This window comes from Arachis duranensis, chromosome 5 (genome assembly GCF_000817695.3).
Source record: "Arachis duranensis cultivar V14167 chromosome 5, aradu.V14167.gnm2.J7QH, whole genome shotgun sequence".
Lineage (NCBI taxonomy): Eukaryota > Viridiplantae > Streptophyta > Magnoliopsida > Fabales > Fabaceae > Arachis > Arachis duranensis.
This window is the reverse complement of record NC_029776.3, coordinates 89737414-89754626: the sequence shown is the minus strand read 5'-3', so window position 1 is coordinate 89754626 and position 17213 is coordinate 89737414. Positions and strand designations below refer to the sequence as shown.

Genomic DNA, 17213 nt, shown 5'->3' with positions numbered 1-17213 from the left:
AATAAAATATGATTTAATTCAATAAAAGAATCCACCTTTTGAATTTTCTTATCCCTTCCTTTCTTTTCTTGGTGATTATAAATTTCCCAATTACATCTGAGTTTTACATACTCCCCGCAGTCGTATACAATCATTTTCGTATGAATCAGAAAATTGAGTGAGCATATTGATTGAATAGTCAACTCCCCCTCAGCTAGAATAAAAAATAAATAAAATGTTCTGATGATTTGTGGCCACTACCAGCAATCACCACCACAAATTAAACCTTTGAGCTAATATATTAAGTAAACTTTTGGAAAAAAAAATATAAGACTTAAGCTTTTAATTAATTTTGTATACATTTATTATAATAAAAAAATGTATTAATGATAATATTAAAATTAACATGTGTTATTATTATTATTATAGAAAAATAGACAAAAAATACACACGAAATATCACTAAACAATATCACGCGCATGAATAATTTAAAAATCCAAATATGCACACGAAATGGAATTTATCTTTCATGCGAGCAAGGAGAATTATTAATGAAACAGGAAAATGAGATCCAAGGGCAAATTATATAGAACAATTACTGACCTGTGGTTTGGATGGATCTTCATTTCCTAGCTTCTCAAAAACGAAAGCGAGGTCTCCGGTTGGTGCATGGCGAAATGGCCAGATATCAACATTTTCCTCCTCTTTCAAACCGGCTTGTCGGACAAAGTCACTCCAATGGTGGTGGTCCTCTTTCTTACGGATTATGACGTATTTACCGTCGTTCAGCACAGCAAAGGATGAAACAAAATGTATAGAGGGATCGCAGGTGTCAAAAACTCTTGCTCGGATCCCATCTTTGAGGATTTTAGTTTCCTCCTTCTTCAAGTGAGGCAAGATTTTCTCTTTGGCACCGCGTGTAGGTATAATGATGGCATCGCGGTGTGCTGTCTCGCGGTTCACATCCGTCTTTCGGATAGGATCTTCAAGTTGGGGAGCTAAGGCTATCAAACAGTAAGCCTCCATGATTATTCGTGGTTTTAAGGACGCAAGGGCCTCGCTAGCATCCCGTTCGTCGTACCGAACCATGGGTAGTGGACTAGTGTAAGAGATTGAAAAGAAAACAACCAAGGACTTATATAGGGCGTTACGGGGACTGGGTCTGTGGGGACCGCCTTGCCTTCGGTTCTCAAAACCTTCTCTTCAACCACTTTTGTCGTCATCTTTTCAAGAAAAAAAAAATCTAATAATAAATACGGTGGTTCAAATATTCGAACAAAATACTGCAACAATTTTTTATCACCTGGCTTGACCCATATGTTGGAAATCCATCTTTGTAACTTGGCTCTTGATGAGATTCACCATTTTTGCACATTAGAGATAGAAATTGAAAAGTATAAGTAGATAATGAGAATATTATACAACGTCAATAAATATGTCGGATGTTCAATTTAATAGGTATGTAGATAATTATATTCATTATTTTTAATTGGATGGTTATTTCTTTTTGTTCGATTTACTTATAGACCGTTAATAATGGCTGAAAGTTTGATTCAATAGGTGTGTATATGGTTATCAAAGTTTAGGAAGTAACCTAGGGGTGGAGTGTTTTTTTAAGTTGAGTCAATTCTACAGTTTATTGTTCACATTGTTTATAAAAGTCATTGTCTACCTAATAAAACTGGATAAAAATTGAAATAGAAAAAAATGAATTAAGATTAAAAATAAAAAATAAAAGAGTTGAATTAAAATTGAATATAAGCAGGATTATTTTATTTTTTATTTAATTAATTTTTTAATACAATAAAAAATAGATTCTTCAATTTAATTTGTGCAAACTATAATTTAAGAATTGAATTAAAAGATATCATTCAAATTTTTATCTAATTTTTCAATGTAAGAGAAGAACTCATTTAACTTCATTTGTTTGCATATAAATTTATCTAAAAACCATAAAAAAAGATGTTTACACCTCTAATAATTTTTATGATGATTATAATAATTTAGAAGATATTTATAATTTTTTATTAAGTTAAACTAAAAAAAAAATCTAAACCCACAAATATATAATTTAATTTAATAACTAAATAAATAAATCAAAGTAAATTGAAAATTCTAAAAATATAAATTAATAACTTTTAAATAATACTTAAATTTTTTATATTACCTAATATTTGAAGCACCTATCAACTAAGATTACTTTAAAAAATAATTATGATTTAAGCCCCACTTTTTAATCGATAATCGCAAATATTCACATGAATTATAATAATATTTTTAGCCAAACTTTTCTCCCCTCCACTCTCAAGAATACTATGAAGCTTCCTGGCAAGAGTCTCAACGTGTATCTGCGTGGATGGAATTGCTAAGAGAATACAAAACAAACCCAAAGGCACCTAAGTAAATACCGAATGGAATAATCAGTGTAAAATCAGTTTATAATTTTGACAAAATATTGATTAATTTTGTGTACAACAACAACCATGGAAGAAAAATTTACCCACCATTTATTTAAGAATGGTATGATCCTAGCATTGCCCTCTTGCATTAGACCATCTTCAGTAGGGAACTCATCTCAGTCCCTATTTATGGCCCACTTGTTATAAAAAGTGACTCCACATCAGATTTTGCGTCATAACCAATAAATAAGAACTCAATGAATCTCTCTCTTCTCCATTAGAAGGAACTAACTTTAATCCCTATTGTGGTCCCACCTAATTAATTAATTAAGTAATTAAAATTAATATAATAATTATTATTTTTTAAAGTTGTTGCAAGTCCCTACTTAGAGGAACTCTCAACCTTGATCCCCGTGAAGAGCCCTCTTTTCCTTTTCACTCCAATGGTAATTGAGTCCCCATATGTCAGAAGAGAAACTCTATTTCTTAGCATTGGAGTTGCTCTTAGCAACAAAAATTCCTTTGTATCCCCTAGGATTATATATGTAAGTGAACATGGAAAACAACAATAAACCGCAATCAAACACTTTTCTTGAGGTCGGATACATAATTGTTTGATATGCCCAACAATCAATTTAATCTGAAAAATTAAGATCTATATAAATATATATATGTTAGTGGGTCCCAACCTCAAGTGGGACCCACAACTTGTCGAAAAAGAAATGAAAGAAAGAAAGTGGCTATCACCGCCACGAGGAAAAGAGAGAGAGATTCAAGGCTTCATTCATTTTTTGAACGGAAGAAAAGAAGCAGTAGGGTTTAGCGAAAAGAGCATTGTCAACTTTGACATTTGCTTGCTAAATTTGTTCTATTTTTTATGAAAATTTAGTATATTATTTTTGATATAGAGATAAATATTAAGATATAATTTGTTAGTTGTATTTTTTTTTATTTAATTTAAGATATTTATTTTTGTGAAAGATTTATATTGATTTTACCAGTTTTAGTGATATATTTTGTTGATTATTCAGATGTTCTAGTATTAAAAAGACTATTTGTATATCTATTATTTTGATAATAAAAAAATTTTTTAGACTAAATTTTGTGAATTTTTTGTCTCTCTTTCAAAAGTTTCTCACGTTAAAATTCTGATATCGTAATATTTTTTTAATCACACATGTTCTTGTTTAAACCTTTTTGTTGAGTTTTTCTAACAGTATAGAATAAGTCTTAATAGTTAATTCGTTTTTTTTCTGTACATGACTACTTGTCAATTCATTCTCAACAGAATAAGACCTATGTTATTATATTTTATTAAGATCATGTAGCGGCAGTAAAATTCGAACTAGGAGTGTAGGAGAGAGATAGAACAGCGCCCACAGTCCTCACAAGTTTTCTGCTTTTGTTAATAATGAGTTTAGTTAATAGAAATTTATTTAGGTGGTTCATATTTTTAAATTTTTGTCTTATATTTAAACTAGTATTAATTAATAACTTTTTATATTAAAAGTATTGCTCTTTAATATGTTCTAATTAAAATTTTACGCATTCGGCAACCAAAAAAACATATAGGCATTTAATAAACTCTAGTTAAACTCATGTAGTCATGTATTCTCTTGGTAACATAAATATATTTAGGGTCCGTCTGGAAACACTAAAAAATAACTTTTTTCAACTTTTGACTTATAGAAAGTTACATTAATGTGTTTGGTACAATTTTTTAGATCAATTTTTAACTTTTCAAAAAGTTATTTAAGAGCTTTTGAAAAAGTTAAAAAATGTGACTTCTCCTATTTTCAAAAGTTATTTTATCACTCTTATTTAATGCACAACTTTAAAACAAGAACTTCTATAATAATTATCCAAACTCAAAATAACTTATTTAAAAGTTATTATTAATAAAAGTCCTTATATTTTAAACTCCTTTTTCAAAAGAATTTATTTAAAAAGTTTAGCCAAATTGACCCTTAATCTTCGTAATATTAATCGCTAATTCCGTACTAATTATACTTTCAGCCAATTAACGACCGTTTCTTGTCATCGGCTAATTGGCGAATTTTATTAAGTCATTTTTCGATTATAAAACGGGGCCCAGCCTTTATGTCAAAATTTTTTTATAGTAAAATCTCCATACGCTTAACTCTAATTATTATGAAAACGGGCCCAGCCGTTATGTTATTTTTATAGTAAAATCGGCACACGCTTAACTCTAATTTTATTTAGATTTTCTTTTTGTTCTTAGAAAAAATATATTTTCACTTTATTCTCTAGATGTCTCTGGATGTTTCTCTTGGAGCGTGAGGACCTGAGGCCCTTTCCCTCGCAAAATCACCGCTCATGAATCATGACGTGGCAGTAGTATCTAACCAAAAAGACGTTAACCCCTTCCTCACGGCAGAACCCTAGTAGACTAGTTATGACCTCCAATTGTGCAACTCAAAAATAATTCACACACACATACACAGGGCCAGAGCCGTCTGTAAGGTTAGGAAGTTAGGTTTGGACTTTGGAATTACAAATTGGTCTCTACCTTTTTTTGTTGATTGTTTTGGGCTATTAAATAACATAAACTCCAACCACCAGCCAGGGAGGCAGGAATTTTGGATTGGGCTCCGATATTCCGTTTCTCTGGTCTGACCATTTTAGGTGATGCTGATTCTCCGAATATTTCAGTCCAGATCAGAAATTCAGAATATAATACAAGTTTTCCACTTTGTATGGACAGGGACAATAATTACGGGTCCCCATGACAAAAAAAAGGCTTGCCCTATGCCCTTTACCAAAATTTCTTCATATTTATCATAACAATCCGAAGAAAATTGGGTTATAATGAAGGCCAATTTTTTTGTGTCGAATTTGTCTAACTTTTTCTTAAGTTAAGTTTTTAATATTTAAAATTATTTATTTTTATATTATTTAAATTAAATATTGACTTTAACTAATTTAGGTATCAAAGTTTAGGTAGCATGATGTTAAGATAAATTTTAAGACATTTAACATATCTGTACAGTATTTTAGAGTGTTTGAAAATGTTCGGGATAATTTCAGAACACTCTAAAATATCCTTAAAAAATTCTAGAAAATAATAAACTATTCTAGAAAAATATGAATATATGTAGAAATATGAAAAGTAGTATATAATAATCTAAAAATATTTAGAGAAATATAATAGATTAGATATTTATAATGAAATTTCTAGACAGTTGATTTGGATCGTTGATTAGATTTAATCACACGTCCATTAAGGAGGTGAATATTTATAAATAGGAGTTGATAATTAAAATTTGAATGAATCATTTATAACAAACACTTGAATAATAAAATATTTTTTCTACAAAAATTTTTTTCCTGTTATGTTCTTAACTTGATTATGTTCTTAATTTGAGAAATTGAGTAAGTACAAGTGCTGACATGATAATGTTGGAATATGTCCATGTCCAAAACCGTGACAATAATCATCACCTATAATGAAAGGGAAAATTATCATTGCATTATTGCTTGCTTTTGCCCGGTAGCGTGTTGATACTTAAAAAGACTTGTAGAATGTTTGGAATGGCAAATAATTAAAGTCGATGAATTGAAGAACAAAATTATTCTAAGTTTATAGCATTATTTCCAGAATATCTGAGCCAGATGGCAAAACCAACCAATACCAATAGCAGAAATTACGTTTAAAAAAAATAATCCAAAAATGATACTTCTTAAACTTTGCAACTAGTATGAAAATTTTAGGCCTTGATTATTCTGGAAAAATCACCATTTTTTCACAGATTTCTACTACAAGCTACTTGAACTCAATAAGCCTTAACCAGGCAAGCACAATTTGTAACTTTTCACACGTCTAGTTATCGGATGGAAAACTCAAGCCATCTGAAACACAAAGAACCAGTTATTGTTGCTGTTGCTGGATCAAAACCTCTCATGAGTATGAACATGCATTCTCTTTAAGTATGAAAGGTTTGCTGCTTTCAGAATCAAGAACAACCGAGCAAGAAATCTGTTGTCTATGCTTAGATTTCACCAACTTCCCAACAACATTCCCTTTTGATTTAACCTCAAAGACAAGCCGCATTGGTATTTTTCGGTCAACAGCTGAATCGGATAAGCTTGCCCCAGCTCCATATAGAGGAACCTTGTCTCCTTTCATATTCATATACACCGTCCGCCAACTCTTTCTCTGCTGGTAGTATTTCTTCAACTGCAGCAAGATACAGGTGAATATGGAATTAAACATCTAAAAATGTTGGTCAACGATAACATAACATATCCTTCTATGTCGAAGATTAGTGTTAAAAGGGTTCTTACCTCTCCAGTTGCAACTGAAATCTCAGAATACATGAGGTTTGCTGACTTGGAACTAACATGAATGCCGAAAAACGTTGCAGGGTTATGCACTGTCATTTTGAATGAACAATTTACTGTTAGCATCTTGGTCAGGACTCCTGTGAGGTCTGCTCCTCCTCCAATGTTGAAGTTATGTACTATCAAACTCTGGCAGAATTGAATGAAAAGAAAAAGAGATGAATATTGAAAGCATGGTAGTAGACACCTATTCTTGTAACAAAAATGGGACTTTCAAACTTCACATGGCACAGGATTACAATAACCAACATGCAAGAAAATCCTTATTGTAATCATCATCAGTGAGTGAAACAATCTTTGTCCTATCTAATCAAAATGTGCAGAGTGCATAAACAGAGGACATAGACCCAATCTAAAAAGTTTATACACCGTTCTATAATTTATTTTTATTTTAATTTTGATAATGGTTGCCTAACATGACCTTAACTATATATCATGCTCCTCAGCTCAAATCACAGCACACAAGAACAGCTAAATCTATGTGGACTTACAATCTCAAATACATTACAATTATTTACTGCTAACCATATAAAAAATTAAATAAAAACTACTATTATATACCATCAAAGAATTCACCATTTCATTTATTTCAGAGTCTAAGATTCAATTTGCTACTTCAAAAAGAAATGCAATAAGTCCTTCGGAGATTCTTTACATGTTATAAAATGACCATCAATTTGAACACACAACCATATCCATGGAACTAAATCAATGTTTATTTTAAACACTGAAAGACCAAATTGATGTTATAATCTTTATATTAAACTCTGACAAACCGAAATCATGTCCAAAATCTAGAAAAAGTACTAATGTGAATATTCACTCATTATTAATTAAAAAAATGACACAAGTGGCAATTTCTTAAATTAAAAAAATCAATCTGTCCCAACACAACAATAATTTAATGTACCTTAACAATGATCTTTGGTTTATAAGGTCTGCTAGCACCCCAAATGATCAAACAGAAAACACTGAAGATCACAACAAATCCAACCACAGCAAAGAACACCTGAGTCCTCCTAGCAAGCCCTTCATTCCCGCTGTGGAAATCACCATAATACCCTTCTTCTTCAATCACCTTGCCCTCAGGCCACCCTTTATTATAGCCACTTCCACGCTTCCTGTTCCATCGCCTCCCCCAAGAAGAGTTGTAAGAGCCAGAAACCCTGCTTGCAGAGGATTCCCTGGAATGGTGGCCATAGGAGTGGTGTGAAGGTGAATCAGTGGGACTGTTATATGCTGGCGTTGTGGCATGGTTGGTTGAAGATTTGTCACCATCGTCGTGTGAGTCCCTTGAAGGACTCTGAACGTAGTAAACGGCGCGTTTTGGTGATCTTGGCGTTGATGGGTCGTAGCTTGTTACATCGGAATCGGTGTTGGCGTGCATATTGTTGCTGTTGGAGCGAATCATGTTGTTGAAACTGGAATTCAGCAGAAGAAGAAGACCCGGATGAGTAAATTCAGAAAGATGAAAACTTTAGTGGTGCCCAGATGAGAAAGATCGGAGCTTTAATTTTGGGATGCAGAATTTTGAGAAATTGTGAGAGTGGAGAGGGGAGTGAGGAGGGTATTGAGATGAGTGAGAGAGTGAAAAACGGAAAAAGACGGTTTTTTAGGTGTGAGCGTGGAAATAAGTGTGAAGAGTGAAGTGAGAGTGAGTGATAACGATGGTGAGAAGAAAAGTAATGAGAAGTGAGAAGGACAGAGTCACAGAGAGTTAGATATTTAGTTGGTGATTTACAGTTTAGGGAGAGTGTAATCTACCACTGTACCTTCCAAGTTCTAACCCAGGTTTCAGAATTCACTATTCAGATACACAAAATGTTACTTCTCTTCTTTTCTTTTTTTTCCCCTTGGTCTGGCAGAAATACAGAAAGAGAACATACACACAAATTTGTTTATTGGGAGAAATATTTATTAATGCTAAAAATTAATTACCATATATTTTTTAAGAGTTTAATTTGATGCACTGATAATATAAATATTTTGTCGAATTTACTGTATCAAAATTAAATTTATATTTTAAATAAATAGTTAATATTTAAAAATAATGTAATTAAATATGAGATAATAGAATAATTAATGTTTTTTGTAAACACTAAATATTTTTTTTATACCATGAGGTATTATTGATTTTTTTTATTCATGTAATATAATTAATTTGAAAGTATATTTTTGTGTTCATATTTGATTTGCAGTTATAAGAGTAAAAATAAAAGTTTCTTGTTTTAGAAGACAAAATTATTTATATTTTTAATACTTTTTAAGAAAATTTTTTTATATTTTTAATATTTTTAAGAAAAAACAAAAAAATTGTTTGTCTCATTAAATTTTTTTAACATATAGAATCCGCACATGTTAAAAATGGAAGTTTTGTATAAAAATTAAAAGATTTTGATATTTTTAACAGTGTTAAATGCGATGAAGTATAGTCACTTTATTTAGTTGTAGTGTTTGCATGTTGAACATATTTTAGATATGACGCACAAAGACAATCGTTTGACAAGCTGTGTCTTCTTTATCTAAATATGTCCTATCCAAAAAATTAAAAAATTGTCTGAACACGGCTCAGACACGGATGATTATGACTCCTTAAATGATAGAGGCATAGCCGATACAAAATTTTTGTGGCTAATTTATGGTGGTAAAAGCAAAATTTTTTCGACCAATTTGCTCTTAGGCTATTAGGGTAACCATCTTCGTCTTATTGTGAAAGGAATTGGAACACTTATTCTTTTATCCATTTCCTAAAAAGAAACATGTTGAAGTTTAAACGTGCAGAAAATTTAGTATTTGTGCACAGTAATCTTCGTCTTCTTTCAAGAAAAATTTCACAATACAATAAAGGAAAAACTAGGATGTGAGATATTACTAGAGATGTTTTTTCACCAATTGATGAGAAAAATGGTGTTTTTGAAGTTGTTTATCTTTCTCCTGATGAACCGAAGTTGAAAAGAGTTAATACTCAAAATCGTCCCTGAAAAATATTCCGATCTTCATTTTGGTCCTTGAAAGATAAAGTTAATCAAAATCGTCCTCGAAAGATACACGACTTGGTCACGTTAGTCCTTCCGTCAGTTGGATGATGACGTGTCACGTTAAGTGTCACGTGGCACATGATGACGTGGTGGTTGATGCCACGTGTCACGAGATGATTGGTTGACGTGTCAAGTCAGTGATGCCACGTGTCACTTGACATGTAAAAAAGTTATTTTTAATCAAAATAGTCTTTGAAAGTTCAGACGTAAGTCATTTTCATTCCTAAAATTTTAAAAAATAATCAAATTAGTCCTTATATAATTTTTTTTAATTTTTTCTTGATAATATTAAATTTGAAATCTTTTTTGATACTATTAATTTTAATAGAAATATAATTGACAAACAAAAAATTAGTAATTGTATCTTTTCTTCTTAAAAAATTTTGTCAATAAAATTATCTCTCTCCTTTAAGTCTTCTCAAAATCTCTCTTATTCTTTTCTATTCTAAAACTTTTTTTTACATTATCACATTTTGCTAGAATATATATATACTTAAAATTGAAATGTATGTATTTGTTAACCTAAATAAAATTATATGCTCAAAATCAAAATTTATGTATTAAAATAAAAATTATATAATTTATCTCAAATATATGAAACACACAAAAATTTATGTAATTTATCATATGAAACATATGAAACACACATATAATCTATCATAATAAACACATTCCAATTTTGGATGAGACCTTAGAACCACCCACAATGGCAGCAAATGGCCTCTTTGGGTTTGATACAGCCCCAACAAGGTAGTCAAGTTCCTAATGGAAAGGTCACAACATAAATTTATTATGATAGATTATATGTGTGTTTCATATGTTTTATATGATAAATTACATAAATTTTTATGTGTTTCATATGTTTGAGATAGATTATATAATTTTTATTTTAATATATAAATTTTGATTTTGAGTATATAACTTTATTTAGGTTAATAAATACATATATTTTAATTTTGAGTATATATATATTCTAGCAAAATGTGATAATGTAAGAAAAATGTTTTAGAATAGAAAAGAATAAGAGAGATTTTGAGAAGACTTAAAGGAGAGAGATAATTTTATTGACAAAATTTTTAAGAAAAAAAGATATTATTACTAATTTTTTATTTGTCAATTACATTTCTATTAAAATTAGTAGTATCAAAAAATATTTCAAATTTAATATTATTAAGAAAAAATTAAAAAAATTATATAAGGACTAATTTAATTATTTTTTAAAATTTTAGGAATGAAAATGACTTACGTCTGAACTTTCAAGGACTATTTTTATTAAAAATAACTTTTTTACATGTCAAGTGACACGTGGCATGCCACGTGTTACTGATCTAACACGTCAACCAATCATCTCGTGACACGTGGCATCAACCCACCTCGTCATCATCCAACTGACGGAAGGACTAACGTGACCAAGTCGTGTATCTTTCGGGGAAGATTTCGATTAACTTTATCTTTCAAGGACCAAAATGGAGATCGGAATATCTTTCAGGGACGATTTTGAGTATTAACTCAAATTGAAAAGATTGATTTTTTTAACGATGAAGATTTCAACCATATATGATGGAGAAATAGTATGATTTTAAATAAATTTTTTTGTGTACATATGATGTACAAAATTCTTATTAACTCTATTAAGACATAAAAATTTAGGATTTTACCTTTTGAATATCTCTATACTTTAAAAAAAATGCATATCATATAGTTGTTTTTGAAAATACTTATTAATTTAATATTAATAAATATATTATATTTTTAATATATGTGTGTCTTTGTATCCAACAACTTTTTAAAATTTAAGTATCTTCATATCACGTGTTGTATCGTATTCCGTGTTTATATCCGTGTTAAATGTATAAAACTTACCTTTTTATGCAAAACATTCATTATGATATTGTTTGAAAGTGTTCTAAAAAAATTTTTAATTTAATTATTTTTCATTTAAAATAATAGTCTTATATTAATTTTTTTCGTAGATGAATTCTTTTATTGAACCCTAAATCTAAAAAAGTAAAAAAGATTTATTTTAAGGGTTTTGGTAAAGATACTTATAAAAAAATACATATATAAACTTTTTATTATTTCAGCTATGTCTATTTTTTATGATTATTTATATAAATAATATAAAATATAGTTATTTTAATTTTGTTGATATTACATTAGATATTAAATGTATGTGTAAAATTATCTTATATCAACAGTATATTAAAATTAAATTCTATTATATATATTTTTAATACATTAAACATTTTAATAATTTAATATTTTTATTTTTTAACTATTTGACATTTTAATTATATTTGAGAATGCAAAAAAATTAAACTTATTTCAATAATTCTTATTTGTATAATATTTTTTCAAATAATTGGTTATGAACTAACCAATTTATATTTAGATACTTTAGCTAAAAATTTATTTTAAAATAACCTATTATATTTGAAAAGTTGTTTTTTTATGATAAATTTACTAAAAAAAAGAACAAAAAAGAAAACGAATATAGGATGATTATATATATGAATATAAAAGGTTCTATAGTTAGGTCAATTTGGTAAAAGGCTCAAATAGTGAGTCTTTCACATAATGCTGAAACAAGAGCTCAAGATTATTTGGCTCAAAAGAGCTTATATTATTTCCTATCATATCGTCGATACTATATGCGAATTTTAAAATTTTATATAATACGGGTATATATATATATATATATAAACTATAAAATATTTTTTAGATAAATCGTAATAATATTTTTATATTTTATTGATATTAGAATATAAATTAATTTTTTAATTATTTTTAATGTCTTATTTTAATTATATCAAGTATTTAAAATATTTTTTGTTTTAATAAATAATAATATATACTATTTCTAAATTTATTTTAGAGTACGTGTTAAGAATAAGACTGGACACGCTGACATATGTGATGATATTTAAGTGTGTCCAAACATGTCAAGAATAGAATTTTTTATTTTTTATTAAGATACGATTAGACACAACAGACATGCGTGTTAGATGAGTATTATTACATGATAAAGACTCTATAGTACAACAGTTAAATCAGATAAAAAGGATTAGCTAGTGAAACTGATGTTAGTTAGGTTGTTAGTGTGCTATGCAACTGGTAACTGGTGCAACAAGTCAATTATAAAGATTAGTTAGAAACGATATATATATCTATTGTTATAGCTAGTTGAGGGTTTTAAGAATATAAGTTAAGAATAAAATTAGACATGCTGATATATAATAGTATTTAAATGTGTTTAAACGTATCTAAAAAAGATTATTAAGACACGATTAAACACAGTAAACATGCATGTTGAACAAATATTAATAAATATCGTATTTAAAATGTGTCTGAAACACAAATACAATAACTCAGTGAAGTATCAAGTATCGTGCATTGATTATTTCGTTTGATTATAATCCAATGCTCAAATTTCACCTAATCATTTTTTTTTTCATAAAATAAGTTTTTCTTCATATGTCCCCAAACATATTTTAAATCCTTATCTTAAAATGAAGCATGATAATAAAATGATTCCCAGATTGAATGAGATTATCCTATGATTATTTTTATCATTACTGTTTTCTGATTAGTAAATACATAGGATGACAGTGCAGTAAAAGGTTTGTAGCGTATATATAACAGTATAGGCTGCTCAGCAATTAAATCGTTATTAGGTAAGTATTTTGTGGGATATGCTTTGAATCAATTAATGCAAGGATGCTGGTTTTTAACTTTTTATCTGCTTAAGTAGTGTATGCTTTCGTATTATCTACGGATAATATATAAAATTATATAAAAAAAATTATTAAAAAATTAAATAAAATATATATTATTAAAAATTAGAATATCATCTTGTGTGTGTAACAATTTAGGGTGTATTTGGAAAACTCGTTGGAAGGGAAGAAACATGTTTAGACTTCTTGAAAGCTTCAATTTTTGGTTTGACAAATTTTTTTTCATGAACGTAGAAGTGATTTTGCTACCAAAACCAACGTTTACAAGAAGCAACTATTTTTAGCTTCTGCATTTTCCTAACGAACTTTTAGCCATGAATACTAACCATTTATTTATCTTTTACCAACTTTATCCTTCATGTATGTTATTATATTATTTATAAAATTTTTATTATTTATATCTATATGAGCATCAATACGTGGTTAGACTTCGCAGTAGAATACGCGGGTACCCGATCCGTCCATACCCAATTGGAAGGATAATAACTTGACTCGAGTCAGGACAGATTTTACTTAAGATAGGGCATGGTCGGGTTTATGGTGTACCCGCCCCATATATATATAAACATTTTTTAAGAATTAGGATTTGCTTCACATCACAGATTCAGTGATTCACAGCTTCATTCCATACTTTATAGCCATGTAAGAGAAATCCAGTCATCCTCACCCAAAGTCTTCTTCTTCTCGCCTTCTTCACAAAAAATCTCATAGCTCCGGTCATTATTGTTGCTAAGCTCATCACCGCCTACCTCTTCACAACTATCATCTTCCTTCACAGCTCATGTCGCCATTGCTGCTTATCCTATTACCGTCGTTGTTGAGCCCGTCGCCACCTTTTTCCTGCCGAGTCCATTTTTTCTAGGTAAATTTCTCTCTCTTCTTTTCTCTCTCTCTGAGTCTATTAAGTTCTTCTCTTCGCTATGAGCCCAGACGTTACCGTTGCAGTTTCATCTGAGTCTTTCACCGAATAAAAGAAAATTTTGATTCAAGTTGAACCAGTTGAAAATAGGCATGCATGAGATCATTTTTGCAATGTAATTTCTAAATTTTCTCATCTAAATTTGATTTATGTGGTTGAGTATTTTAGTATGGCGATCATCGTAGTTTCGTTGCGACATTAATGTAATAAAAGTTGTAGTAATTTCATAACTAATATATGAGACAGACCCAATTATTAAAGTAATCAGGGAAATAACATTCAGATGTGCGCATAAAATTTATAAGATGTGATTATTTCAGAAAAATATATATGTATAACCCAAGTGGAAGATTGTTAAAAAATTATTATTTCTTAATATATTTATGGGTAATACACATATTAATTATAATTGCAAATTAAGTAGTTTCACATTAAATGACTTATATAACGTTGATCTCATTTATTGTCATAAATATTGAATTAAATAAGTCATTATTATTTTTTATTTGGATAAATGAGATTAAAACCATAGATACTATTTTATTTGAGTTTTAGAATTTAATGAGTATCACACTCAAATATAAATAATGACTTTAGGATTTTAGTCTCCAATACATCAAACTCGTCTCAGTAGCTCTTTTTCCATAGTGGAGTTGTAATTAAACCCTATCAGGGATACAGATGGTTTTGGTTGACGAAGATCAAAGAACCACAAGAGCCAAGCTCTCTGATCTTAATCATGCTCTCGAATGAAGGGACGCTTCCGCGCTCTCACTTATATTTTTTAATGATTTAACATAGATGATCTTGATGTTGAAAAATTCTAAAATTTTCAGATAAAATAGAGGTTTAATTACTTTGTTGGTCCCTATAATTTTACGAAATTTTCAATTAGGTCCCTATACTTTTTTTTTCTTTTAATTGGGTCCCTACACAATTTTTTTTTTCAATTAGGTCCATCTTAGTAGTAATTGGCTTAATTATATAGGGACTCAACTAAAAAAAATTAGTACAGGAACTCAAATAAAAGAAAAAAAAGTATAGGGACTCAATTGAAAAAAAATTTGGTGTAGGAACCCAACTAAAATGAAAAAAAATATAGGGACCAACAGAATAATTAAACCTAAAATAGAATTTTTATTCAATCAAATGATGATCAAATTAAATTATATTAATATCATCATTCGATGATAAAAAATGCTAAAAAAATAAATAAATAATATTTTAAGAGTATAAAAATATTAAATTATTATTTCAATTTACTTTTTTTAATCAACGATAATAAATATCTTGAATTAATTAAAATTTTACAAAAAAATATATACCTAAAATTATTTCATTTCTTCAAAAATCTTTTGAACATACAATGGTTCAATAAGAGGTTGACTATTGAAAATTGAATATAATATTTTTAAATTCATATTTTTAATAAAAAAATTATTTAGTTCTATCTATCTTTAATAATTCTATATTCACTATTACTTATCTATTTAAATAATTCTAATATTGATAGAATATTATTTTTAGATGCAAAAAAAAATTAAAATATATTTATTCTATTTCAAAAATTAATATTCATATTTAACTTATGATTTCAACAAATATGACAAAAAATATTACATTTTTTAGTTAAACAAATAAAATATATATAAATATATTTTTGTGCTTTAGCTTTAGATTTTTTTAAAAAATTTGGCAAGTTAATAGAATCAATTCATATTTCTATAACATATATAAGAATGTATATTACACATAAATAAAAAATATTAGGTGTAATAAGAACAAATACATAAATTGAAGTAAAATTTAGAAAAATAAAAATCAATGAAATATTGAGGGAAAAAAATATAAATAAAAGAGAAACAAAATTATTAGACGAAAAAGAAATAATTTAATAAATTTTATGTGTATATAAAAGAGGAATAAAAAGAAGATATATAATACCTTATTTAATTTAGCAAGATTTATGAGAATAAAATAAAAAGTAATAAAATAATAATAATCTATCATAATCTTAGTCTTTTAATATAATTAATTAATAACAATATAATTAGTCTACCATAATTTTAATCTAAATTTTTAATATAATTAATTCTAATTAAGTTATCAAATAAATTGAATATAAATATATCTAATCTAATTGTATAAAAAAATAGTAGATTTTCTATAATTAAATATATATATATATATTTATATTGGGGATAAAATGTCACTTTAAAATGAGATTCTTATGATTAATGACATATAAATATTAAAATTATATTAATGCATTAATTGAAATACATTATTAAAATAAAAAATTACAAGAATTAAAATAACTGAAATTTATTAATTTTAATTAGTTAAATTAGCATAAAATAAAATAAAAATTATTAATTAGATTAAATAAATTAAAAAATATTATTGAGCAAAGAAAATATCATAATAATTATATTACTAATTTATAAAAAATCAATTCAATTCATTCAAATTTTTATTTAAAATAGACAATTAAAGATCATCAATAAATAAAAATAAATGAGATATAATAAATAATAATTTTGATAGAATAAATAATTAAATTAAATTATTATATACAATTTTTTTACCTTATTATAATTTAAGTTAACATAAAAAACTAATTTTAAATAGCCCTAATTTATATTTTACAACATAATTAAAGCACAATTTATATTTTTTATTTTGTAATTAATCAATATTTTTAAAATTTTTTTTGTTAAGTCTTCTGTATTTTATGATTGATAAATTTTTTTTACAAAATACAAATTTGTGATGAATTATT

The 17213-nt window shown here is 27.7% G+C and overlaps 1 protein-coding gene across 1 annotated transcript; it reads right to left on the bottom strand.

Annotated features, from left to right (window-relative positions):
• Positions 1-6060: 6060 nt before the first annotated feature.
• Positions 6061-8448, bottom strand: LOC107490272 (NDR1/HIN1-like protein 1). The gene is made up of 3 exons (XM_016111029.3): positions 7651-8448; positions 6684-6869; positions 6061-6576 (listed from the first exon to the last, which is right to left on the bottom strand). Exons 1-3 carry the CDS (start codon positions 8149-8151, stop codon positions 6298-6300), a joined length of 966 nt encoding a protein of 321 aa, XP_015966515.1. The 5' UTR covers positions 8152-8448; the 3' UTR covers positions 6061-6297.
• Between the last annotated feature and the right edge of the window lie 8765 nt (positions 8449-17213).

Bases quoted from the DNA above. Each gene is read 5' to 3' on its own strand.
- LOC107490272 (XM_016111029.3), bottom strand. From the start codon at position 8,151: ATGATTCGCTCCAACAGCAACAATATGCACGCCAACACCGATTCCGAT. The intron at 6,870-7,650 runs GTACATTAAATT...CAATTCTGCCAG, and splicing joins AACCAAAGATCATTGTTAAG to AGTTTGATAGTACATAACTT. The intron at 6,577-6,683 runs GTAAGAACCCTT...ATCTTGCTGCAG, and splicing joins TTTCAGTTGCAACTGGAGAG to TTGAAGAAATACTACCAGCA.